A 27,645-nucleotide genomic window follows, 5' to 3' on the forward strand; every position below is an offset into this window, starting at 1 on the left:
TTTCCCACAAAAATATGGAAGTTCAGTCTTGAGGAAAGTCCCTATGGAAAGGGTTATGGGATGTATATGGAAAGACTCACATAAAGAGGCTGTGCAGTACATATCCGTGTGGATTACACAGGAAGTAAAAAAAAAACCACTATTTAAAAAAATGTTTAAAAAAAACAACGAAAATCATGTCTCTTAATTCAAATGGTTTAAAATTTAAAATTCTCCCCGTCCACCTTATAGGGCAATTTTCACCCCCCAAATTGGAGGATTGTTTACTTTTACTTTACTGAATTTGAGCCACACTTTAAGTCAAAGAGTATATATATATATATATATTTTTTTTTCATAAAAGGAATTTTTAACAACCTTACATTTTCGGAAGGAGGGGTGGACCAACTGGCTGGTCTCAAAATATATGGCTTCAAACTTTCTTAATCGAAATATTCATTCAAACTCAATAATATAATCATAATAAAATGAAAATATGGTCTTATTACTTAGAAAAAAAAGTCTTTTTCAACAAATAGTTTCCCCCCATTAAAAAAATTGTGATTTTTTTTTTTTTTTTTTTTTAATTTTCTCATGAAAAAAAAAAATCACGAAAAAATATAACCCCCCCTAACTCCCACCCAAAGAAAAAAAAAAAAAAAAAACCAAAACAAAAAAAAAAAACATTTTTTGGTCAAAACATGTTGATCAAATCTGGTCTTTAAGTAAAAAAATAAGTTGATATTAATCAATATTAATACAATAAAACTTTATGTAGAAGAATATGTAAATTTTTTGAGCAAAGAAAGAAAATATGAAATGAAAACTTTTTGTCTTCATGGGCTGAAAACATATGACTAAAACATATGACCCCCCCCTCCCCCCTAAAAGTCCGTTTTTGGTAAAAAAAAAAAAAAAAAAAAACTTTTCATCAAACTTTATGTAGAATAATATGTAACTTTTTGGAGCAAAGAAAGAATTTTTTTTTTTCATTTTCACACAAAAATATGACTCCAAACCCCCACGTCAGTTTTGGTCAAAAACATTTTGCGCAAAAAAAACATTTTTTTTTTAAAGGACAAAAAAATAACATTATATTATTAATTAATATCATAAAACCATTGTTTTGTTGTTGTTGTTGTTGTTTTATTTTCACAAAACTTTTTTCCCCCGATTTTTAAAAAAAATATGCCTGCTCCCAAAATTCAATTTTTGGTCAAAACCTTTTTCTAAGTCAAACTTTATATTCAATAATAATATTCCAATAAAACTTTATGTAAAAGAATATGTAACTTTTTGGAGCAAAGAAAGAAAATATGAAATCAAACTTTTTTTTTTTCATTTTCACTCAAAAAATAAGATTTTTTTTTTTTTTTACCCCCCAATAGTCAGTTTTTGGTCATCAATTAAGTAAAAAAAAAAAATTATAATAATATAATAAAAAATAGAAAAATTAACATTTTTGGAGCAAAGAAAGAAAATATGAAATCAAACTTTTTTGTCTTCACGTTTCACAAAAAAATATGGACAACCGTCACCCCCCAAATTAAGTTTTTGCTCAAAATTTTTTTTAAGTCAAACCTTATATTTGATAATATTAATACAATAAAACTTTATGTAGAGGAAAGAAAGTTTTTTTTTCATTTTTCACACAAAAAATATGACTCCCCCAACGTCAGTTTTTGGTCATCAATATTTTGCTCAAAAACAGTTTGTTTTTTTAAATTAAAAAAACAACTTTATATTAATTAATATCATAAAAAAAAATTTCAAAAACCTTTTTTTTCCCTATTTTTCACACAAAAACAGTCTGTTTTTGGTCAAAACATTTTGCTCAAAACAAGTTTTTTTTTAAGTAAAAAAACTAATAGAACTTTATGTAAAATAATATGTAACCTTTAATGAGCAAAAAAAAAACTTTTTTTTTTTTAATTTTCACTAAAGAAAAAGACTTTCAATTTTTAATATTCATAGATATTTTGTACATGTAAAAAATAGAATTTGTGAGAAAAAAATTGGACTTTCTCGTAAAAATATTATTTTTCACAAAATATATTTGACTTTGTTTTACTTTTCACCCACCCCTCCAAAAGTTATTATACTAGTCATTACAATATGAGACGACAGGAGGAACCGTCGCCAATTTAACCCTTAATCACTTGCGACATCCCACCTGCGTGCTCCGGCCACTTGGGAAAAGCGCCGTCACGCCCATCGCGGCTGTCGCCGATAACAAAACTCAGGAAGCGCCTCCCTCGTCTCCGGGCATCGGAGCGTGGCATCTGCGCCGTCTAGCTGCGTCGCCGTTAATAATTCATCAAAGTTGGCAGTCGGACGTCGCCATGGCAACGGTCGGCGCGTACGCGGCGAGGTGCCGTGGCCTCGATAGCCGCGGAAACCCTTCATCCCGATACTTCGCTTGACTCTTTAGCTACCGTCGAAGGCGATACTCAAGATAAACTCACTTCAATTGACGGCAAAATCATGAAAAGACCTTTCGTCGCCCCTACCAAAATGGCCTCTGGGCAGGCGGCCATGTTGGTAGAGGTGACATTTCCATCCAAATTAAATTGGAAGGGCTGGCACTTTATGAGCGAAGGCTAAGTTGCTGCTAGCCTTCTATTTCAAATGGATAGGATGTTTACAAGTGAGAAAAGCCATTTCAATTCATGTTAAAAACATGAAAAGACTGTTTATCGGCCCTACCAGAATGGCCTCGGGGCGGCCATGTTGGTAAGGGCGACATTCCCATCAAAGTCAATCATGCATTGACATTCAAATGAAATCATAACTATCTTATTTCTTTCAAGATTATTTTATCTATGTCAAAGTATCTGCTTTTTACTCATTGGCTGCCATTAATGGCGCTAGACGTCCAATCCATTTTGATGTTGGTAGGGGCCACACTCCCGTCAAAGTCAATGGATTGACCTTCAAATCAAGACATAAATATTTCATTTCTTTATTAGATTATTTTGTCAATGTCAACTTTTTACTCACTGGCTGACGGCTATAGCTGTTAAGAGGAATTCAAAATTCAATTAATGAATTAATCAAAAAAATTAAATGAACAGGATATAACCGAAAATCAACAGGAGGTGACCTGTAAATGCCCCAAAATTAACGGTAAGTGACCGAAAATCAACAGCAAGTGACCTAAAATGCCCCAAAATGAAAAGGAAGTGACCCAAAATCAGCAAATAGTGACCTAGGAATGCCCCGAAATTAACAGGACATGACTCCAAATTAACAGAGTGACCCAAAAGCAACAGAATTTGAGCCAAGAATGTCCCAAAATTAACAAGAAGTGACCTAGGAATGCCCCAAAATTAATAGGAAGTGACCAAAAATCCACAGGAAGTAACATATAAATGCCCCGTAATTAACATTAAGTGACTGAAAATCAATCGGAGGGACCCAAAATTAACAGAATGTGACCTGGGTATGCCCCAAAATTAAGCGGAAGTGACCCAATATCAACAGGAAGTGACCTGAAAATGCCCCAAATTTAACAGGAAGTGACCCAAAATTAACAGGAAGTGACCTAGGGATTCCCCAAAACAACAGGAAGTGACCTTGAAATGACCCAAAAATGAATAGGAAATGACTCAAACTCAACAGGAAGTGACATATAAATGCCCCAAAATGAACAGGAAGTGACCCAAACCCAGCAGGAAGTGACATATAAATGCCCCGAAATTAAGAGGGAGTGACCCAAAATCAACAGGAAGTGACCTAAAATGTCCCAAAATCAACGGGAAGTGACCTGTAAATGCCCCAAATTTAACAGAAGGTGACCCAAAATAAACAGGAAGTGACCCAACCTTAACTGGAAGTGACATATAAATACCTCGAAATGAAGAGTAAGTGAGCCATCATCAACAGGAAGTGACCTACAAATGTCCCAAAATTAATAGGAAGCGACCCCCAAAAATTGGCCGTCAATGGCAGCGAGTGACTATAGACACAAATGAAAGATTTTGGTAGCAATCGTTTGGTTCTTTATTTTTTTTCAAATAGTGACTCTTCTTTGAAACGATTTATAGATTCTTGGTGATAGCATATCGATAACCTTTTGGGCTACAAAGTATCGCGATACATCACCTTTTCAATATATTGTCACAGCCCTAGTTGTGACTGTGCGCGCCTGTTTAGTTTGCATTTGCATCTCCAAACAAAACGCACACACGCGACATCCATTTTTGTCATCTAATCACCGCACGCTTCCACTTGTGTTGGCGCACAGCAGCGCATATACATGCCACGCGTCTTCCCCACATATTTTGCCATCCGCTTCAAGATCCACTGTTGCCATGCCAACAAACACACACTCCTATTGCTATTCCAACGCGAGAACCGTCTCAGCTATCCCAATCAAGCGGGCGACCGTTCCCGTCGGGAGGCCAGGACCAATCCCGGCATTTTTAACATGAGCGTCAGACCGCCAACGAGTGCGTCTACTGTTCCGCTTTCTCATTTCTGAACGGACTCACTCGATGACACTTCAAAAGAATGACCAACTCATAGAAATTTAAAATAAATAAATAAATAAATAAGTAAAAAAACAAGACGAAAAAAGCAATGAAGCCTGCCATTCATTCATTTAACCTCTTGATGCCTGATTTGATATTTTACAGATAAAACAGCATCAAAAAGCATTGGAGGAAGGTATAAGTACAGAAAAAATACGGTAACTGTAAAAAATAAAAATATACACAAATATTTATATAAAAAATAAAATGGAATATCCAAAAATTTTGAAAATCGTTTAAAAAATCCAAAAGAAATAGAACATTTTTTAAAAAACATTATTAGTATAACAAAATGAATTCATTTCAGACACAACTGAGTGAATGCATGATTGGATATAATATTAATTATGTGTATATATATATATGTGTGTGTGTGTGTGTGTGTGTGTGTGTATATCTATTTGCGTTTCTATATATTATTTGTTATATATTTATTTACTTTATTTATGTTATTTAAATATGTATAACATATACACTATATATATTTATTATACATATATTACTTGTTACCATCATATTATTTATTATCTTGTATACAGTATTTATTATATACATATTTATTGATTATATATATTAATAATTATAGATTTACTATATTTATATATTGTATACTGTATGTATTATATACTATATATACTGTATATTTATTATATATTATTTATGATTTTATTTATTATATTTATATATAATTTATATATGTATATATAATATATACAAATTATATATCTACTATATATAAATATACTGTATGTATTACTTATTATTTATATTCTTTATTATTATTTATTTTTTTTATTATATTTATTGTATTTTTTATACATATATATATATACATATATATGTACTAAAATATAATAAATGACACACAAAAATACACGCATTTGAATTATTTGTAGAAACTTTAATTAAAAAAAAAAAGTAATATATTAAAATTGGCTCAGAACAAGTGAGCAAAAAATAAAATAAAATATAGGGCTGTCAAAAATATCACGCTAACGGGGATTAATTATTTTTTTAAATTAATCACGTTAAAATATTTGACACAATTAACGCACATGCCCGCTCAGACAGATAAAAATGACAGTACAGTGTAATGTCCGCTGGTTACTTGCTTTTTGGTGTTTGGCGCCCTCTGCTGGCGCTTGGGTCAACTGATTTTATGGGTTAGTACCATGAGTGAGCATGGTGTAATTATTGACATCAACAATGTCGAGCTACTGGTTTATTTTTTTGTTTGAAAATTTTACAAATTCTAATAAAACGAAAACATTAAGAGGGGTTTTAATATAAAATTTCTTTTAAGAACTACAAGTCTTTCTATCCATGGATCGCTTTAACAGAATGTTAATAATGTTAATGCCATCTTGTTGAATTATTGTTATAATAAACAAACACAGTACTTATGTACCGTATGTTGAATGTATATATCTGTCTTGTGTCTTATCTTTCCATTCTAACATTAATTTACAGAAAAATATGGCATATTTTATAGATGGTTTGAAAATTTTAATCCTTTGACAGCCCTAAAATAAACACAATTTATGTTTTTGTTCTTATAAATTAACCCTTTTATATATGAATTATGACTTTTTTAAAAAAAAAACCTTCATTTAACTCATTGGCTGCCAGTGACGTTCGATCCATTTTTTCAAAAATTTCTATTTGAAAACGTATTGGACGTCTAGCTCTCTCAGTGGCACTGATGGAAGAGAATTCACGGCCAATCCTCACACTTTAAATGAATAGGAAATCTATCGCCGTCAGTGGCGTTCAATGATTTAAATACATTTTTAACATTACGCACATGCGTATAACTGCAAAGTTGTAATTTCTGATGGGGTGCAAAATTTGATACAGGCTATTTGGCCCTTATCCTTTTTAGATTGAAATGTTACATAAATAGTTCATTTTTTCCCTTTCATTTCAGTTTTTTTCCACAATGTTTCAAAGTGCATGCATGGTGCTGTTTTATATAATAATTACTTTGAAACCTTGACCAAATCCCTCTCAAGACACTGCTGCCTGCTTGTATGCACTAAAACTTTGGTTCTGTTTCCACCTAAATTCGGCGTTAGAAAGCAGCGTATTTTTATCACAGTAAAAGCCGCCACAAGGCTCTGCCTGGGACGGCCCCCCTCTGGAAGCCGTGGCGCAATGTCTGTTAGAGGTGTCTCGTCAACTAATTAGTGAAGAAGTCGAAGCTCAAACAAAAACCTACCTCATGTTGGTCTTGGCATATTCACTGTTGCCACCAAGGGGCAGTGTACCCACCCAAATCAATAAAACTAAATGCAGTTTCCATAGCTATCAAGTTGTACGGTTTAGGCGAAATTTGTACAAGTGAGCATTGATTTTTAAATGTGTACGCCGTACAATCAAAATCTACGTTTTCCGTGCATTACGTTATTTTTCTCCGTTCGGATTTTGTCACCGTTTCGGCAAGGAGACAATGTGCGTTGCTATGCGTTACTACGTTGGTTGAATGATGCAAGAAAAGTCGGAGACACGAGAAAGAAGAGCGGGAGTTGGGAAGAGTGTATTCCTGTGTATATTCTTTTAGGTTTGTTTTTAAATTAAGTCTGTATTAATTTATACATTTATTTCTAATGACATAGAAAAATAGGGCTGTCAAAATGATCGCGTTAACGGGTGTTAATTAATTTTTTAAATTAATCACGTTAAAATATTTGACGCAATTAATGCACATGTCCCGCTCAAACAGCTAAAAATGACAGCAGTGTCATGTCCACTTGTTACTTGTGTTATTTGTCTCCCTCTGCTGGCGCTTTGGTGCGACTGATTTTATGGGTTGACATCAACAATGGCGAGCTACTAGTTCATTTTTTGATTGAAAATTTTACAAATTTTATTAAAACGAAAACATTAAGAGGGGTTTTAATATAAAATTTCTATAACTTGTACTAACATTTATCTTTTAAGAACTACATGTCTTTCTATCCATGGACCGCTTTAACAGAATGTTAATGTTAATGCCATCTTGTATATTTATTAGGGCTGTCAAAATTATCGCGTTAACGGGCATTGATTAATTTTAAAAATTAATCACGTTAAAATATTTGACGCAATTAACGCACATGCTCCGCTCAAACAGCTTAAAATGGCAGCAGTGTCATGTCCACTTGTTACTTGTGTTTTTTGTCTCCCTCTGCTGGCGCTTTGGTGCGACTGATTTTATGGGTTGACATCAACAATGGCGAGCTACTAGTTTACTTTTTGATTGAAAATTTTACAAATTTTATTAAAAGGAAAACATTAAGAGGGGTTTTATTATAAAATTTCTATAACTTGTACTAACATTTATCTTTTAAAACTACAAGTCTTTCTATCCATGGATCGCTTTAAGAGAATGTTAATGCCACGTTGTTGATTTAATGTTATAATAAACAAATACAGTCCTTATGTACCGTATGTTGAATGTATATATCCATCTTGTGTCTTTCCATTCCAACAATAATTTACAGAAAAATATGGCATATTTTATAGATGGTTTGTATTGCGATTAATTACGATTAATTAATTTCTAAGCTGTGATTAACTCAATTAAAAATTGTAATCATTTAACAGCCCTATAGAAAATTAGGGCTGTCAAAATTATCGCGTTAACGGGCGTTAATTAATTTTTTAAATTAATCACGTTAAAATATTTGGCGCAATTAACGCGCATGCCCCGCTCAAACAGCTTAAAATGGCAGCAGTGTCATGTCCATTTGTTACTTGTGTTTTTTGTCTCCCTCTGCGGGCGCTTTGGTGCGACTGATTTTATGGGTTGACATCAACAATGGCGAGCTACTAGTTTACTTTTTGATTGAAAATTTTACAAATTTTATTAAAACAAAAACATTAAGAGGGGTTTTAATATAACATTTCTATAACTTGTACTATCTTTTAAGAACTACGAGTCTTTCTATCCATGGATCGCTTTAACAGAATGTTAATAATGTTAATGCCATCTTGTTGATTTATTGTTATAATAAACAAATACAGTCCTTATGTACCGTATGCTAAATGTATATATCCATCTTGTGCCTTATCTTTCCATTCCAACAATAATTTACAGAAAAATATGGCATATTTTAGAGATGATTTGAATTGCGATTAATTACGATTACTCTTTAAGGTGTGATTAACTTGATTAAAAATTTTAATCATTTAACAGCCCTATATAGAAAATATATTTTTCAAATACAACAATGAAAAAAATAACAAAAGAATAATATTGCTAATATTGAAGTTTAATGACCAAAAATAGTCACTTTCTCCAAAAAGGGTTCTTCAGTGTCATTTAGAATTCAACAAATCAAAGTAAGCCAAACAGCAAAAGCGTGCGTAACTCACCATGCTGTCGTAGTGGATGAGCTCCAGCTCGTAGTCGGGCAGGATGTCGCTGCGGTTGTTGACCAGGTCCAGCGCCATCTGGGCGGAGGGCATGCACGCCTGGCCGCCGGGCCAGCCGCCGCTCATGGGAAACAGCGCGCCGATGTACAGTTTCTTCTTGCCTAAACCCGGCGCCGCCCACAAGCACAACAACAAGAAGATGCTCAGAGTCAGACCCGTCCGCCGCATCGCTTAAAACGCCCGCATGTGGCGAGAGGGGGGTATTCAAACAAAACAAAACAAAACAAAAGAAAAAACAGCGGCCGTCCTCCTCTCGCTGCAGGAAATGTGCACGCCGGAGTCGCCGTCGCCACTTTTAGGCAGGAGGAGAAGAAGGTGCCAATGAGACAGCGGGGGCAGAGCCTTGATTGGCTACTCGCTCACCCGCGAGAGATAGAGAGAGAGTGGAAATAGCAGCAGAAGGCAGCCATCCAGGCAACATCTCTCTCTCTACGACTTGAAAACACATGAAAAGATGCGCGGCGCAGGAAGAGGAAGCGGCGGCTAATGAGTTACAAGCAGCGTCCCACTTCATTTCATCGCTCGCGACGCCTGAACGCAGCGCCAAAAAAGCTTCGACTCAAAGAACGCGATTGCGGGTGAATGCGAGCAGATGTGGAATTATTCATTCATTCATTCATTTTCCGAGCCGCTTATCCTCACGTGCGTCACGGGATGTGGAATATCGTGGGTGGGGGAAAAGTTGTAGGGTGCTGATACAGAGGTGCAACAATTAATCGATTATGAAACAACTAATCAATTAGCAAATGAATCGCCAACTATTTTGATAACCAATTCATCATTGTTTAGGACCTTCTTTACCTTAAACTTGTCTAAATTCTTGATATTATAACTAGGGCTGTCAAATTTATCGTGTTAACGGGTGGTAATTAAATTTTTAAATGAATCACGTTAAAATATTTGACGCAATTAATGCATGCATGGAATGCCCGTTCATGCGTTGTCTCAAACCACGCTTAACTGAACACAATGCAGAACATATTGTATACCATTTGTACCATATTGTATTCTGTTTTGCTACTGACAGTCATGGTTGAACAACTTCCTAGCATGCATTTGGGCAGAGCAGGAGACAGTCTTTTTCTTCACACGCTTAATGACAACTAATAGATTAAATCGGACGGTAGAATGACGTGAAATGATGTGGAATTAGGGCTGTCAAACGATTAAAAAAATTTAATCGCGTTAATTACAGCTTAAAAATTAATTAATCGTAATTAATCGCAATTAATCGCAATTCAAACCATCTATAAAATATGCCATATTTTTCTGTAAATTATTGTTGGAATGGAAAGACACAAGATGGATATATACAGTACATTCAACATACTGTACATAAGTACTGTATTTGTTTATTGTAACAATAAATCAACGAGATGGCATTAACATTAACATTCTGTTAAAGCGATCCATGGATAGAAAGACAGTTGTTAAAAGAAAAATGTTAGTACAAGTTATAGAAATTTTATATTAAAACCCCTCTTAATGTTTTCGTTTTAATAAAATTTGTAAAATTTTCAATCAAAAAGTAAACTAGTAGCCCGCCATTGTTGATGTCAATAATTACTTACACAATGCTCATGGGTGCTGAAGCCTATAAAATCAGTCGCACCCAAGCGCCAGCAGAGGGCGGCAAAACTCCATAAAACACAATTAACAAGTGAGCGTTTCACTGGACTGTCATTTAAATTTGTCTGAGCGGGGCATCTGCGTCAAATATTTTAACGTGATTAATTTAAAAAAATAATTAACGCCCGTTAACGCGATAATTTTGACAGCCCTATGTGGAATAATTTTGGAGAAATGTTGAAGGCTGTGGATTTAGGATATTACGTTAAATGGAGGGGGGAATATTGATTTTGAAAAAAAAATGTGAATGATGTGGAATACTGTCGAATGAATGATGTGGAATAATGTGTGGAAAATGTTGAAGGGTGTGGATTTAGGATATTACGTTAAATGGATGGGGGAATATTGATTTTGAAAAAAATGTGAATGATGTGGAATACTGTCGAATGAATGATGTGGAATGATGCAGAATAATGTGGAAAAATGTTTCAGGGTGTGGATACAGGGTATTATGTTAAATGGACATAGGAAAATTGAGTTTGAAAAAAAAACAACCTTTAATTATATGGAACAATGTGGGAAAAAATGACCTGGAATACTCTAGAATGATGTGGAAAAATGTTGAAGGCTGTGAATTTAGGATATTCTGTTAAATGATTGGGGTAATATTGATTTTGAAAAAAAATGTGAATAATGTGGAATACTGTTGCATTAATGATGTGGACTGATGCAGAATAATGTGGAAAAACGTTGAAGAGTGTGGATACAGGGTATCATGTTCAATGATGGGGTAGTATTGGTTTTGAAAAAGAAAAATTAATTATGTGGAACAATGTGGGGGAAAAATGACGTGGAATACTGTAAAATGATGTGGGGGAAAATGTTGAAGGCTGTGGATGAATATATCATAGGAAATTATGTTAAATAGATGATGTACAAAGAGAAACATTGATGTGGAAGACGGTAGAATCACATGAAATGATATGGAATAATGTGGGAAACATGTTGAAGGATGTGGATTTAGGACTTTATGTTAAATGGATGGTGGAATTTTAATTTGGAAAACTATTTTGAATGATGTGGAATACTGTAGAATGAATGATGTGTGGAAAATATTGAAGGGTGTGGATTTAGGATGTTCTGTGAAATGGATGGGGGAATATTGACTTTGAAAAACAAATTTGAATGATGTGGAATACTGTCAAATGAATGACGTGGAATGATGCCGAATAATGTGGAAAAATCATGAACGGTGTGGATACAGGTTATTATGTTAAATAGATGGGGGAAATATTGATTTTGAAAAAAAACAAAACTTTTAAATGATGTGGAATACTGTATGATGAATGATGTGAAATGATGTAGAATAATGTGGAAAACATGTTGAAGGATGTGGATTTAGGAATTTATGTTAAACGGATGGGGGAATATTGATTTTGAAAATGTTCTTTTTGAAAGATGTGGAATATTGTGGAAAAAATGTTGAATGAGTTGGGGGGGAAAGGCTGTGGATAAATTGATCATGGGAAATCTTGTTAAATAGATGATGTACAAAGTGAAACAGTGATGTGGAATACTGTAGAATGATGTAAAATGATGTGGAATAATGCGGATAAAATGTTGAAGACAGTGGATAAATGGACCATGGGAATTCTTGTTCAATAGATAATGTACGAAGCGAAACCTTGAAAAAAGATATAAAATGATGTGGAATAATGTGGGAAAAATGTTGAGGGTTGTGTATGAATGCTTCATGGAAAATAATGCTAAATAAATGATGTACTGTAAGAGTGAAAAAAATGTTGAATGATGTGGAATATTGTAAAATGATGTGGAACAATATTATTTGTTCGGCGCGAAACGGTTCAACGAATGATGCCGAATGATTTGGAATAATATTAAATGAAGTGGAAATCGTGGAATTCAGTTGATGGTATATGATGATGTCGTGGTTAGTAGAATTACGCAAAATAATTGATGTATGATGTGGAAAATAGTTGAATGAAATAGAAGAACGTGAAATGAATTGGCTGTATAATTTGAAATAGTTGAATGAAGTGGAATAATGTGAAGTGATACATGCACTTAACTTATCCTTCAACTAATTTCATGGATTTATAAACAAAAGATGAATATGTCTTTCCAGGATCAGTGTTTTATGGTCTACGCCAGGTGAGGGAGGGTCTGGCATTTGCCTTCCGCCTCCTCGTGCGACCCGCCCATCAATTATTCAGCGCTGAACTTTCCGCGCCTTGTTTTGAAGACCCCCGCGTGCTCGCCACGACTTTGTTGGAAAGGTTGCGCGGATCGGTGCCTGAAAAGCAACCACCTCGGAAAGGGAAAATCTCTTCTCGTTCGTAGAGAATGACTACTTTTCAGTGACATTGACGCCGAGAGACAACAATGGCATTGAATGAGTCAACCAAATTCTGAAAGGAATATGGAAAAAACAATGCCGAGTGCGAATCCCGGTTTCCTCAAACAAAAAGTTTTTGCCAGCAGGAAGATTAACAACGCTCTGAAACAACCACAACACGTCTAAGAAATCATTTGTAGTGTTTCATTTAGTGTTGCACCGATACCATTTTTGGGCCCGATACCGATACAGATACCTGGCTGTGCAGTATCGGCCGATACCGATACCATTCCGATATCACTCTGTTTGCAAAAAACTATACATATATATGTACGTATAAGGGATGCAACGATACAGTTAAGTCACGGTTCGATACGATTTTCGATACAATTCAGTACAATTAATGCTCTGAAACAGAAAATACAACTGTTATTATTATTAATTATTTTTAATTTGCTAACAAGCAAAAATAACAGTACCATCATATAAACAAGCATTTTAGTGCATAATATTTATGTGCTTACTTCTTACTGATCTGAAGAAATTTTGTACATAAGTGCTGAGAAAAATCTTTACTGTTTGTAAAGTGGGGCACACTGTTGATTGCTGCAGCTTTCTTAGCAGCTATATTTACCAGATAAGCAAAACATCCTATTTGTGATCCGAGTCCATCTGTAACATGTACTGAATTAAGAGTATTTACAGCATTATCTATAGTCACTAGTATGGATTGATTTGGCCTGCTTAACTTCCATTCAGTCATGGCGGTTTCTAATTCATCAATGTAGTATATGGACTACGCGTCGCTCTGGGCTCACGCAGCTAATGGCATGGGATTTAATGTAGCACATCTAGGTTGCTATTTGATGATATCTAGTGTGCGTGCCGTGCCGCTTGAGTGTTTTCTGGCCACAGAAGTCACTTCTGCTCATTACTGCACAACACCAGCATATGACAATCGACTTTCATAAACAGGATGAGTTTGAAGTACGGCGCTCTTAATTTGCCACTCATTGTTCATCATGAAACCATGAGTTTGCTTAGTCTCCCACGGTCTTAACCTTTCTGATCCCATCGGCGCTTCAATAGCAGGCATTAGCTTACGCATGCTAATCGTTTGTGAATGCCATGATAGATGAGCAGCGTAACATCGCGGATATGCGTTGTAGCTTACATCCTTAATATTGAAGACGAAGGTGTTAATTTAGTTTGGTAATTTCGTGACAAAGACTTACAGATGTCATGCATCGGGATTTGGGAAGTTAGCTCACGTGGGGAGGACAGTACATTTGCGTTCAAGTGATGCCAGTAGATTGTATCGGCGTCCTAAATATTGGTACTCGTCGATACCGAAACCACCAATTCGGGCTGGATCGGCGCCCCCTGCCAATACTGGTATCGGTGCAACTTTAGTTTCATTTTCAATCCCAAATACGATATATTTTCCCTGGTATCAAGGGGTGAAAGTGGGCCAGAACGGTCAGGAACGCAGTTCAGTTATAAGATTCAGGGACGGAATGCTGTTCCGGTACACGGTGCTTTGATTCCAAAAATATGACAGTAAGTGTCAAAATGCTACGTAAAAAAAATAAAATGCTAAGCTGCCACACATGCATTTCAGCTCCAAGAAGAAAACAATCTAACAACATCAGATTGACATACACATGTAGAGCTGCAGCTATTGAATATTTTAGTAATCGAGTAATCGACTGAAAATGCTATCGATTAATCGAGTAATCGGATAAAACATATATTTTTTCGGTAAAAAGCTATTATAAATATACATGAGAAAACAAGACATTTCATCCAATATTGAACCATTTTCAGTCAATTTCCAATGTACATTGTTGAAAACAGACAACAATTTCCTCTCAGATGTGACTAGAATATAAAAAAAACTCACTCGAAAACCTTTTAGATCTTATAATATATATAAATATATATATACAGTTGTGGTCAAAAGTTTACATACACTTATGAAGAACATAATGTCATGGCTCTCTTGAGTTTCCAGTTATTTCTACAACTCTGATTTTTCTCTGATAGAGTGACTGGAACAGATACTTCTTTGTCACAAAAAACATTCATGAAGTTTGGTTCTTTTTTGACTTTATTATGGGTGAACAGAAAAAAGTGATCAAATCTGCTGGCTCAAAAATATACATACAGCAGCGCTAATATTTGCTAACATGTCCCTTGGCCATTTTCACTTCAATTAGGCGCTTTTGGTAGCCATCCACAAGCTTCTGGTTGAATCTTTGACCTCTCCTCTTGACAGAATTGGTGCAGTTCAGTTAAATTAGATGGCTTTCTGACATGGACTTGTTTCTTCAGCATTGTCCACAAGTTCTCAATGGGGTTTAAGTCAGGCCATTCGAAAACCTTAATTCTAGCCTGATTTAGCCATTCCATGACCACTTTTGATGTGTGTTTGGGGTCATTGTCCTGTTGGAACACCCAACTGCGCCCATGACCCAATCTTCGGGCTGATGACGTTAGGTTATCTTGAAGAATTTGAAGGTAATCCTCCTTCTTCATTATCCCATTTACTCTCTGTAAAGCGCCAGTTCCATTAGCAGCAAAACAGCCCCACAGCATAATACTACCACCATCGTGCTTGACGGTAGGCATGGTGTACTTGGGGTGAAAGGCCTCACCTTTTCTCCTCCAAACATATTGCTGGGCATTGTGGCCAAACAGCTTGATTTTTGTTTTGTCTGACCACAGAACTTTCCTCCAGAAGGTCTTATCTTTGTCCATGTGATCATCAGCAAACTGCAGTCGAGCCTTAAGGTGCCGCTTTTGGAGCAAGGGCTTCCTTCTTGCACGGCAGCCTCTCAGTCCGTGGAGATACAAAACACGCTTGACTGTGGACACTGACACCTGTGTTCCAGCGGCTTCTAATTCTTGGCAGATCTGCTTTTTGGTGATTCTCGGTTGAATCTTCACCCTCCTGACCAATTTTCTCTCAGCAGCAGGTGATAGCTTGCGTTTTCTTCCTGATCGTGGCAGTGACAAAACAGTGCCATGCACTTTATACTTACAAACAATTGTTTGCACTGTTGCTCCTGGGACCTGCAGCTGCTTTGAAATGGCTCCAAGTGACTTTCCTGACTTGTTCAAGTCAATGATTCGCTTTTTCGGATCCATGTATGTATATTTTTGACCCAGCGAGATTTGATCACTTTTTTCTGTTCAACAATAATAAAGTCATAAAAGAACCAAACTTCATGAATGTTTTTTGAGACATAGAAGTATCTGTTCCAATCACTCTATCGGAGAAAAATCAGAGTTGTAGAAATAACTGGAAACTCAAGAGAGCCATGACATTATGTTCTTCACAAGTGTATGTAAACTTTTGACCACAACTGTATATATACCTAAAAATGCCATTACGCTTGATAACACACATCACTTAAAAGTTAGGTGTTTTTCCCCACGTGTTTCAACTGAATTTCCATTTGTGTCAAGCCATTTTTAAGTTCTAGTTAAGTTTTAAGTTAGTCTAAACTGTAAGTCCGGATAGGATTTGGAGTTTTTGCAGTGTTCAAAATAAATGTATCGTAACATATCAGGTTATAATATGGCGGGGATATTTGCATGCGTTCCTGAATGCACCGCGTGACATGCGGGGGTGAGGGAGGTGCGGGAGAGCAAGAGACGTGCCTTTCTGTTGTTGTTGTCGTTTCACAAGTTCCCCCAAAAATAAATAATTGCAACCTAATGAAGCAAGTAACGTTGAAAACATTACAGTATGATACCTGCTGTATTGGAGCACATTAGGGACCAGTGCTACTTTGTGTTTTATCCAGCAATGACTACTGAGCTAAAATTGACAGCTAGCTTTATCATATTTACATTTTGCACCATCATCACTCTACAACGCTATGTTTTCACAGATTAAATAAAACCTGTATGTAAGACACGTTAGCCACGCGCAGGGCTAACATTACGTGAGCGAGTAACGTTAATCTAATTTATTAGCGCTGTGAAGTGTACTGCTTTAAGATGGCGCCTGTTTACTAACAACATTTAGAAAACTTCCAGCATAAATGTGTGGATTTTATGAGCAAATTTAAATTGCAATATTTCAACATAACTTCCATTATATTAACATACATAATAAATATAAACTTTTTAATGATTTCTTAGCCATCCAAGAATCCAAAAATTAAACATTTGTCTGCAGGCCGCTCAACATTTGTTGAAATAAATAAATAAATAAAATAGAACTGAAAAAACGTCTTTCTCAGGGTATAACAAAAAGGAAAATGTAGCCTTCCTTCACTGCCAAATTCAACAACAACAAAAAAGAAAACTTTATACCTCGATGATGAATATATGATTATCTGAAAAAGTGTCTGTATAGGCTGCAAATAAAAATATTTTTAAATAAATCAGTACTAGGGCTGTCAAAATTATCGCGTTAACGAGCGGTAATTATTTTTTTAAATTAATCACGTTAAAATATTTGACGCAATTAACGCACATGCCCCGCTCAAACAGATTAAAATGTACAGTACAGTATAATATCCGCTTGTTATTTGTTTTTTTTGGTGTTTGGCGCCTTTTGCTGGCGATTGGGTCCAACTGATTTTATGGGTTATTACCATGAGTGAGCATGGTGTAATTATTGACATCAACAATGGCGAGCTATTAGTTTATTTTTTGATTGAAAATTTTAATAAAACGAAAACATTAAGAGGGGTTTTAATATAACATTTCTATAACTTGTACTATTATTCATCTTTTAAGAACTACAAGTCTTTCTATCCATGGATCGCTTTAAGAGAATGTTAATAATGTTAATGCCATATTGTTGGTTTATTGTTATAATAAACAAATACAGTACTTATGTACCGTATGTTGAATGTATATATCCGTCTTGTGTCTTATCTTTTCATTCCAACAATAATTTACGGAAAAATATGGCATATTTTATAGATGGTTTGAATTGCAATTACTTACGATTAATTAATTTTTAAGCTGTAATTAACTCAATTAAAAATTTTAATCGTTTGACAGCCCTAATCAGTACATTTTAAATGCAAGTCATTAGCCAATCACTCGTGCGTTTCGGGGGAGATTGAAAAGCACATTCAGCCAGTGAAAAGGGGTAAATGTAAGTTTGAACATTATGTAAGTAATTCACTTAATTATGGTAGGGTCAATTCTATCCTTACAACGTATGGGAAGACAATTTAAATCATCTATATAACTGAGGTCATTATATCATGCAAATAAGGTTGCTTAAAAGTTGGTGGAGGCAATTGAGCACCCTGAAAAGTTGCTAATGTTATGTATCTACCGACCCTTTGCAAACCTACGCTCTTGTTCATTATAGTACGCAAAAACATTTTTTTGGGTTGTTTTTATGAAAACGTTTTCTTAAAAAATTGGGAATTTATATTTTTTCTTTGAAATAAAAACGGTCACGATATTATTATTTATGTACTTTTTTTTGTTTGTTTTTTACAAAACACCGTAGTTATTAAAGTAAATATTTTCATTTTTTCCCCTCTCCTATCATATTTTTTTGGACAGAAAACAACATATATTCTTTAAAGTGCGTAATACAATTTATTGAATTTTTAAAAACAATTGCTTCTGCACCCCCCCCCCCCCCAAAATTAAAAGTATATGATAAAATTTCATATTATTAATGTATAACACTTGAAATGGATTTCTCGTTTTGACAGAAATGATCTTTCGTTTCCAAGCTCATACTGCTCTCTAGTGGACAAAACTGTGAACACTCTGGCGCTCCCTCACAACCTTCAAGTCACAATTTAAAACATATTTATTCAAACAAGCTTATTTTTAGTCATAATTCTGTTACTATTACTTGTAATTTCATGTTCTGATTCATTTTATCTATAAGTGCGTATTTAACCTTTCATACTTTTTATTTTGTGACTGAAATCTGAAAAGCGCCTAGAAAAAAATTGTTATTATTCTGAAGCTTTTTCAAAGAACTTTGCTGCCCTCTTGCGGTCACTTTTGTTCACTTAATGAAGAATGACAATGAAAATGTCTCACCTGTGTTGTTCTTGTCGTCTTTGGGAGGCAAAAAAAAGAGAAAAAGAAAGTCGCCTGTTACATTGATGCATTATTATGGGCTCCAATTGACGGCGTCAGACGTCCAATACATTTAATAACTGCTGACTCACCGTCAGCGGCACTGAAAACGTGCAACATTAACTAAAAAGTCATACATATAAATGTAGAAATAAGTATTTGAAATAAATGTAATTTAAAGTAAATATTTTTTAGTAAAAAAAAAAAAAAACACAATGAATAAATACAATTTGTAAGATGAAATATAGATCAATACAAATAAATAACAAAACAAATGTTTGATGAACTAATTAAATAAAAATGGAAATCAACAAATAAAGATTGTTTGAAAAAAATAAAATAAATAATTAATAAATAATTAAATATATCAGTAAATTGAAACATAAATTTCAAATAAATATCGAAATGAACAAAAACAATTTGAATTGTATATAAATAAAATAAACATTTCGAAAAGTGAAATACACAGAAAGTGACATAAATAAATATAGTAAAGGTTTAATAATAACCTTTAAAAATAATGAATAAATGAATGTTAAAATTAAATAACACATATGGAAATAAACACATCAATCCGTACATAAAAAACGAGAAATGAATGATTGTTGAAATCAATGACATGATTAAAAAATATCAACGTTTCAATATATTTTGAAAACTAAAAGTGGAACATAAATAGAAATATTTAACAACACTTTAAACGATTTAAATCTTGTACGTATGTTTATTCAGGGCCGGCCCAGCCTATATACGCAGACTATGCAGCTGCTTAGGGCCCCTGACCACTAGGAGACCCCAATCTGGCTTTTGTTTAATTTATATTCTATTTTGTTTACTACAGTTTGCTTTATTTGACTTTTGTGAGTTTTGATACTTGATTATAAGCTTTAAAAAAAATAAAAGTTCTTCCTTAACCTCTTTCTTTCCTCTTTTAGAAAAAGGTTTGGCGCTATCTACTGTAAGTACTGACAATCATTTGGGGTGAGAAGTTTGAAGTATGCAGTGCAAGAAAATATGATTAATATACAAAATATGGACGTATGGGTTGGATTGCATGTACGGGTTTCACAGTATACTGTGACGAAATGGTGGGCCAAAAATATGGGCCCCTTTGCATTATTTTGCTTAGGGCCCCCAAGTGGCCTGGGCCGGCCCTGTGTTTATTAAATTTTCCGCAGTTGCTTTAATGCTGGCTGTATCCATATTGCAATAAATAAATGTCCACTAGATGTCAGCAATAATCTTTAAAATGACACTGAGCAGAGCAGCTCTTACGTAATCTCTAAACGGCAAATACCAATTTGCCGCCACAAGAATTGTTCTTTATTGAATCTTACACCTGTTAATTTATTTTTAAAACAGGTTTTTACATAAATAGTAGCCAAAAAACAAGTAAATACCACAAATACCAGATGAGTCAATTGTCACTGTTTTCCAGTGTTTTCAGGATTACACAATGGACTTTCACATTGTACAACAGCCTTTTTTCCCAAATCCAAATATTCCCTCAGCAACTTTATCGGTTGCCATGGCAACGCTGACAACCAGCTGGCAAACTGTGGCTTTCTTTGACCAAATCTTCATTCACTAACGCTTGTGCGACAGAATATTAACGCTCCCAAATTACTCGTTGGCTGCCATGGACGGCTAACCAGTTCGGAATGGGACGATACACTTAAACTCACCATACGTTGCCAATCGGGAAAAAAAAATGTCATAAAAATATGTTTCATGCACATGCAAATGTATTACATACAACAATATGAAGCGTCTTCTCCTATTTTGTAGATTTTGTGCTGTAAAAGAATGTCAAACTCTCAAATTTAGGTTGGTGGGCCACATATACGGCAATTAGATCTCATGTGGGTCGGACTACTTTATTTTTTTGACAAATGAGTCACCACAATGGCTGCTATTGACTACAAGAGACATCAAATCCATTTGGACTGTGAGGGGCGTATTGCCAAATGTTTTTATTTTTCATATTTTTAAAAATGTACTTTTATTTTCATCTCATAGGATATTTTTCATAGAATTTAAAGGCCCCAAAATACTGAAATCCATTTTGGGGAAAACAAAATAAGGCTATTAATGTACTGTCTGATTATAACGGTGATCATTTTGTCTTATTTTAATTTTTCATAATTTTGATAAACCTTTAAAAATATGACTTTATTTTGTCCTGTTGTGATATTTTGCGTAGAATTTTAAGGCAAAAACATGATTTAATCTATTTTGGCAAAAAGAGGCTATGGCAGAACAAAGGGAAGATTTTCAGTGCACTAGACCAGGGGTCCCCAAACTTTTTCCTGTGAGGACTACATAACTTTTCCCTTCTCTGATGAGGGGCCGGGGTCAGTTTGTAACAGAAAAAAGTGTGACAATTGCAGGAGTGCCTAAATGTAAAAAAATATATATTGTTTTTCAGAGAGCCACAATCAAATAACCCTTTCTGGATTCTTCACGGAACAAAAGTAAATAAAATAAAAATATAATATAATATAATATAAAATTAACACTATTAATTAAATAGATAATAACCAAATAACCCTATCTGGGTTCTTCACAGAAAAAAGCCAGGAAATAAATAACACTATTTTTTAAATTTATTTATATATTTTTATTTTTTATTTTTAAATCAAAATGCTCTCTGGTACTGTTCTGCACTAGACTATGGCCAGCATGTCATAATAGGTCCTATTTTTATTTTTAAAACAATTGCAATAATTTTGCAAAATACGATTTTATGTTTTTCAGAAGCCATATTTTAATGTAAAATTTTAAGGCCAAAACATTATTTAATCCATTTTGTAAAAAGGAGGCTATGACAGAGCAAAGGGAAGATTTCCAGTGCAGTAAACCACCAGCATTTAATAATATGACGTAATTTTATTTTAAAAATATTTTCAATAATTTAAAAAAATATGATTTTATTTTGTCCTGTTGTGATATTTTGCGCAGAATTATAAGGCCAAAACATAATTTAATCCATTTTGGGAAATTGAGGCTATGACAGAGATAAAAGGGAAGATTTCCAATGTCGACTATGATCATCAGCATGTAATAATATGGCCTATTTTTATTTTTAAAACATTTGCAATTATTTTGAAAAATATGATTTTTTTTTTTTCGGAAGCGGTATTTTGCGTAGAATTTTAAGGCCAAAACATTATTCAATCCATTTTGGAAAATGAGGCTATGACCGAGGAAAGGGAAAAATTTTCAATGCACTAGACTATGGCCAACATGTAATAATATGGCCTATTTTTATTTTTAAAATATTTGCAATTATTTTGAAAAATATGATTTTTTTTTTTTCAGAAGCGGTATTTTGCGTAGAATTTTAAGGCCAAAACATTATTTAATCCATTTTGGAAAAATGAGGCTATGACCAAGGAAGGGGAAGATTTGCAATGCACTAGACTATGGCCAGCATGTAATAATATGTCCTATTTTTATTTGTAAGACATTTCCAATAATTTTTAAAAATAAGATTTTATTTTGTCCTGTTGTGATATTTTGCGTAGAATTTTAAAGCCAAAACATAATTTAATCCATTCTGGAAAAAAGAAGCTATGACAGAGCAAAGAGAAAATTTCCAATGCACTAGACTATGACCGCATGTAATAATAGGTGGTATTTTTATTTTTAAAACATTTGCAATAATTTTGCAAAACATAATTTTATTTTTTTCAGAAGCAATATTTTGTGTAAAATTTTAAGGCTGAAACATTACTTAATGCATTTGGGAAAAATGAGGCTATGACAGAGCAAAGGGAAGATTTCCATGAAAATGCTAAATTTCTTTGTTATTTATGTTTCTTTAGGCCTAAACTTAAGTAGACCTTGGAATATTATGATTTATATAATCCTATCTAAAATTTTACTATATGACTTTAAAGGATAACAAAAAGATATTTTGTCCCAAATCTAGTGGATGTCCAATCCATTTGGACTGGGATGACTGCTAGGCATGAATTGAATTTGGCACACCTCCATAGTAACTCATTTGAATGGGAGAAAAACTCACAGAGGCAGACGGGCTTGGGCGCATCCCACTTTCCCGTCTTGGTGCAGCGGCTGACGTTGCGGCCCTCCAGCACGAAGCCGCCGTGGCATCGGTAGTGGAGCGCCGTGCCTTCCGCCGGCGGGCCAGGGGGTCTGGACGTCACCTGCCCGTTCTCCAGCGACGTCCAAACGCGAGGACACAGCAACACTGGCCACCAAGAGGCAAAACAAAACGGCTGATTTTCTCCGTTCGGCTTCTCCGGGAGGCTTTTTTTTTCGACAAAGTACTCACGACAGCTGCTGTGCTGCGTCATGTCCGTCCACGTGCCGTCGGGCAAGCACTTCCTGACCTTGGGCCCGACGATGACGCGGTTGCCCCGGCAGATGTACTCGATCTCGTAATCCACCGGCAGGATCTGAACACTGCGGATCTGTTGACAAATACCGGATTTCCGCATAAATCGGAATGAACCCCTTAAGTAAATCTCAAAATAACTATCCAAAAAGTCCAAAAGTATTTTATTTCGTTTAATGATGGAGGGTACACTGCCCTCTGGTGGCAGCGTTTTATATATATTTATATATAGGATAGCGGCGGCGCGCTGGGTTGGCCCAAATTGTTTCAGCTAATATGTTTGCGTATGCATTTGTAATTAAGTTTACAGCTACAGGTTGTGGAGTTATGTGTGAGCGATTTGCTATGAGAATTGTAAAAACATTAGCATTCGTAGCATTAAGCTAGGGCACTTTTATTAGGCAAATTAGGATCATTTAAACGACAAAATTTACATAGTGATCAGACTAGATGGATGTTTGCCCATAAATGCGGTTGTTGTTGTTTTTTTTTTGGGGGGGGGGGGGGGGGGGGGTCTCTAAAATGCTACCTGCCTTACAATTTTTGACCAAATCACATCATTTACAAATCAAAAATTCCAGGAGGGTAAGGGGCATAAAAGTTATTTACAGAATTTAGTTCCCCTAAACTTTGCCAAAAAGTGTCCCACTCATTTCTAATGGGATGCCATTGACAGCCCTGTACGTCCAAATTTCCAATTCATTTTCAATGGCAGGAAAACATAGGTCCTAGTGATTTTTGATCAAAAACGTACCATTACCGCCAAAAGTGTACCGCACGAGTGCTATTTTTGAACTGCAAGACTGCATAATGTCACCATTGTAAACCAAAATATAGACTTCATTACCTATTGACGTGACACTTCGTCACTCTTTGCATTTCTTTGTGTTTCTGGTATTTTTTTTGCACAAAAAGTACAATTTTGAATGAAAATCAGTTCCCTTATGTACAGTGTTTCACAAAAGTGAATACACCCCTGGCATTTCTGCAGATATTTATATCTTTTCATGGGACAACACTGACAAAATGACACTTTGACACAATGAAAAGTAGTCCGTGTGCAGCTTATATATCTCAAAATATAGCCATTAATATCTAAACCCCTGGCAACAAAAGTGAGTACAGCCCTTAGTGAAAGTTGTCAATTTCAATGTACAGTACAGTGTTGGGCACGTTACTTTAAAAAAGTGATTAGTTATAGTTACTCAAAACTTCTTCCAAAAAGTAACTGAGTTAGTAACTGAATTACTCTATAGTAAAAGTGTCACGTTCTGCTCCTGGTCAGAGTTTGTGTTGTTGCAGAGCCGACTGTGGGGGCGTTCCCGACGTCACACCTGCAGCTCATCAACAACAGTATAAAGACGCAGGCGATCCACTGGAAGGACGCCGAGATATTGATTCTTGCTGGTCGCCATTTGACATCATTGCATTTCGAGTAACTTGCTACTTTGGTAATTTCGCACCCTCAGTGGGTTTTAGTCGCCAGTCGCTTTAGTTTTGTATGCCTCTACCTTGTGCAGGTATGTGAGTGTATTTTAGTTGTTTTATTGGCTCTATCTAGCACCTTGGTTTACCCTCGCGTTTGTGTATTGATCCCCGTCGACCTCCTGTCACGGACCCGTTTTGTTATTTCCCCTTTTTGCCGCGAATGCGTGTTTTTGTTTTGTATTTAATAAACCCATGTACGCTTCCTTCAGTCGTTTGTTGTCTGTTGTGAGGTCCAACCTTGTTTCCGCGTTCGCGGACCCTAACAGAATATCTCGGCCACAAGAATGGACCCCGTAGACAGCGAGTCCCAAGCCCCGGCGTCCTCAGACTCGAGGCAGCTTGTAGACCCGCACGATCGCGTTCTCCATGAGATCAGGTCAGCGATAAACGCTCTTACCGTTAACCTGCGCTTTCTCGAGGCACGTGTAGACCAGGTTTGCGCTCACCGCCCCGTCTCACCGGCGGTTACGGCATCCGTCCACGTTCCCCTCGCCTCTCCGCCGGCTCCGGCTTCCTCTCCGTTGCATGAGCCTAACATTCCGCTCCCACCACGCTATGGGGGGGAACCCGGCTTGTGTGGGCAGTTTTTGCATCTGTGTTCGTTAGTTTTTGACCAACAGCCCCTCACGTATTCCTCCGATAGGTCCAGGGTTGCGTTCGTCATGAGCCTCCTCACCGGTAAAGCGGCCGCATGGTCGATGGCGATCAGCAATCATTACCCAGTGATACACGACTCATTTCCGGATTTTCTCGAGGAAATGAGGAGAGTTTTTGATCACCCTATTCGGGGTAAGGAGGCAGGTAGTCGCTTGCTCGACTTGACTCAGGGCAAACAGTCTGTAGCGGACTACTCCGTCTCCTTCCGCATTTTGGCAGCGGAGAGCGGCTTTGATGACGCGGCATTACGCTGTATATTTCGGAGGGGGCTACGCCCATTAGTAAAAGACGAACTAGCCGCCCGTGACGAAGCACGTGATTTGGAGGATCTTATAGGTCTGGCGGTGCGTTTGGACAATCGGCTTCTCGAACGGGAGCGTGAGAGAGGCGTGGAATGGCGTGACCGGTCGACGAGGGCCGTCATTGAGAGAGCTGATCCGAGGGCCGTCATCGGGAGAGCCGATCCAGCGGCGAGCAGGAGTGTCTTCAATCCGGCTTCTCCTCCCTCGCCTGGTCTCGGTGGGCAGTCTACAACAGGAGAGGCGCCCATGCAGCTCGGCGGGAAGCGGCTCAACACAAGGGAGCGTGAACGACGCATGGCGGCGCAGCTGTGCCTTTACTGCGGTGAGCCTGGCCATCGCGTCGCCTCTTGTCCATCAAACCCTCGTGCAGCCTGCAGGGGCGGACCTACTTCAAACAGCGGGCTCGCAGCGGGGAAGTCCCCCTCAAGAGGCACCCCACCGCGGCCATGTGAGTACCCGTCTACGGCCGCTAAAGCCGCAAGACAGCTCAAGAACACCAGACTGCAACTGCCTGGGATTATTACGGGGAACGGTCACAGCTTAAAGGTAACTGTCTTAGTTGATTCAGGGGCAGATGACTGCTTTGTGGATTATTCGGTCGTGGACTCGCTTGGTGGCTCCCTAATTAAATTGAAGGAGCCCCGGGAGGTACGGGACCTTAATGGAGACCTTGTTTTCACAGTTACCCACGAAACTGAAGCCCTCGCATTGGTTGTGTCTGGTAATCACGCCGAGCGTAGACCATTTTTTGTTATGCCAACCAAGTCTGCTCCAGTTGTTCTCGGGTTAACATGGTTAAAGCAGCACAACCCAGACATTGACTGGGAGGCCCCTAGGATCGTTAATTGGAGTGTTCACTGCCACTCCCATTGCTTACATGCAGCGTCATCTTTCCCTGGAGCGTCAGTGCCGTCTAAGCCGGAACCGATCGATTTGTCCTTGGTGCCCTGCGAATACCATGACCTCAAGTTAGTTTTCAGCAAGACCCTAGCTAAGTCACTTCCTCCACATCGCCCCTATGATTGTTCCATCGATCTGGTTCCGAACGCCAAATTGCCCACTTCTAGACTCTACCAGGTGTCTAAACCGGAGCAGGGGGCCCTGAACGACTACATAACGTCGTCCCTCGCAGCTGGGCTTATCCGACCGTCCAAATCCCCAGTTGGGGCTGGGTTCTTTTTTATAAGTAAGAAAGATAAAACACTTCGCCCATGCGTTGATTACAGGGGTCTAAACGACATAACCGTCAAGAATAAATACCCCCTACCTCTCCTGGACTCTGCATTCGCTCCGTTGCAATCCGCCTCTGTTTTTACCACTCTTGATTTACGCGAGGCTTACCATTTGGTGAGGATAAAGGAAGGGGACGAGTGGAAAACGGCGTTTAACACTCCTATCGGCCACTTTGAGTATTTAGTTATGCCGTTCGGGCTCACTAACGCGCCAGCGGTTTTCCAGAACTTGATTAACGATGTTCTCAGAGACATGATCGGGCGGTTTTGTTTCATTTATCTTGACGACATCCTTATTTTTTCCAGAAACCTTGATGAGCACAGGCAGCACGTACGTTTGGTCTTACAACGGTTACTCGAAAACCGGTTATATGTCAAAGCAGAGAAATGCAAGTTCCATTCCCAGTCGGTCCAGTTTCTGGGGTTCGTTGTGGAGAAGGGCCAGTTGAGAGCAGATCCAGCGAAGATACAGGCTGTGGTCGAGTGGCCTTCTCCGACATCAAGAAAGCACTTGCAAAGGTTCCTCGGGTTTGCTAACTTCTATAGGCGCTTCATTCGAAACTACAGTCAGAAGGCGGAACCTTTGACGAGGCTTACATCTATAAAAGTTCCATTTAAATGGACCCCAGAGGCTGAGGCTGCTTTCGTAGCACTTAAAAGTTCGTTTACTCGT

At 36.8% G+C, this 27,645-nt stretch overlaps 1 protein-coding gene across 3 annotated transcripts in view; it reads right to left on the reverse strand.

Moving 5' to 3' along the window:
• LOC130914235 (gamma-aminobutyric acid type B receptor subunit 1-like) overlaps window positions 1–27,645 on the reverse strand; it is a 114,927-nt gene that overhangs the window by 62,139 nt on the left and 25,143 nt on the right. For all 3 annotated transcript variants that reach the window (XM_057833241.1, XM_057833242.1, XM_057833240.1), the window contains 4 exons: window positions 23,231–23,369; window positions 22,961–23,146; window positions 18,892–18,909; window positions 8,868–9,028 (listed from right to left, as the gene is read on the reverse strand). In XM_057833241.1, coding sequence (XP_057689224.1) covers window positions 8,868–9,028; window positions 18,892–18,909; window positions 22,961–23,146; window positions 23,231–23,369 — 504 coding nt within the window. The remainder of the gene's footprint in view (window positions 1–8,867; window positions 9,029–18,891; window positions 18,910–22,960; window positions 23,147–23,230; window positions 23,370–27,645) is intronic.

Source organism: Corythoichthys intestinalis, chromosome 4 (assembly GCF_030265065.1).
Source record: "Corythoichthys intestinalis isolate RoL2023-P3 chromosome 4, ASM3026506v1, whole genome shotgun sequence".
Classification (NCBI taxonomy): Eukaryota; Metazoa; Chordata; class Actinopteri; order Syngnathiformes; family Syngnathidae; genus Corythoichthys; species Corythoichthys intestinalis.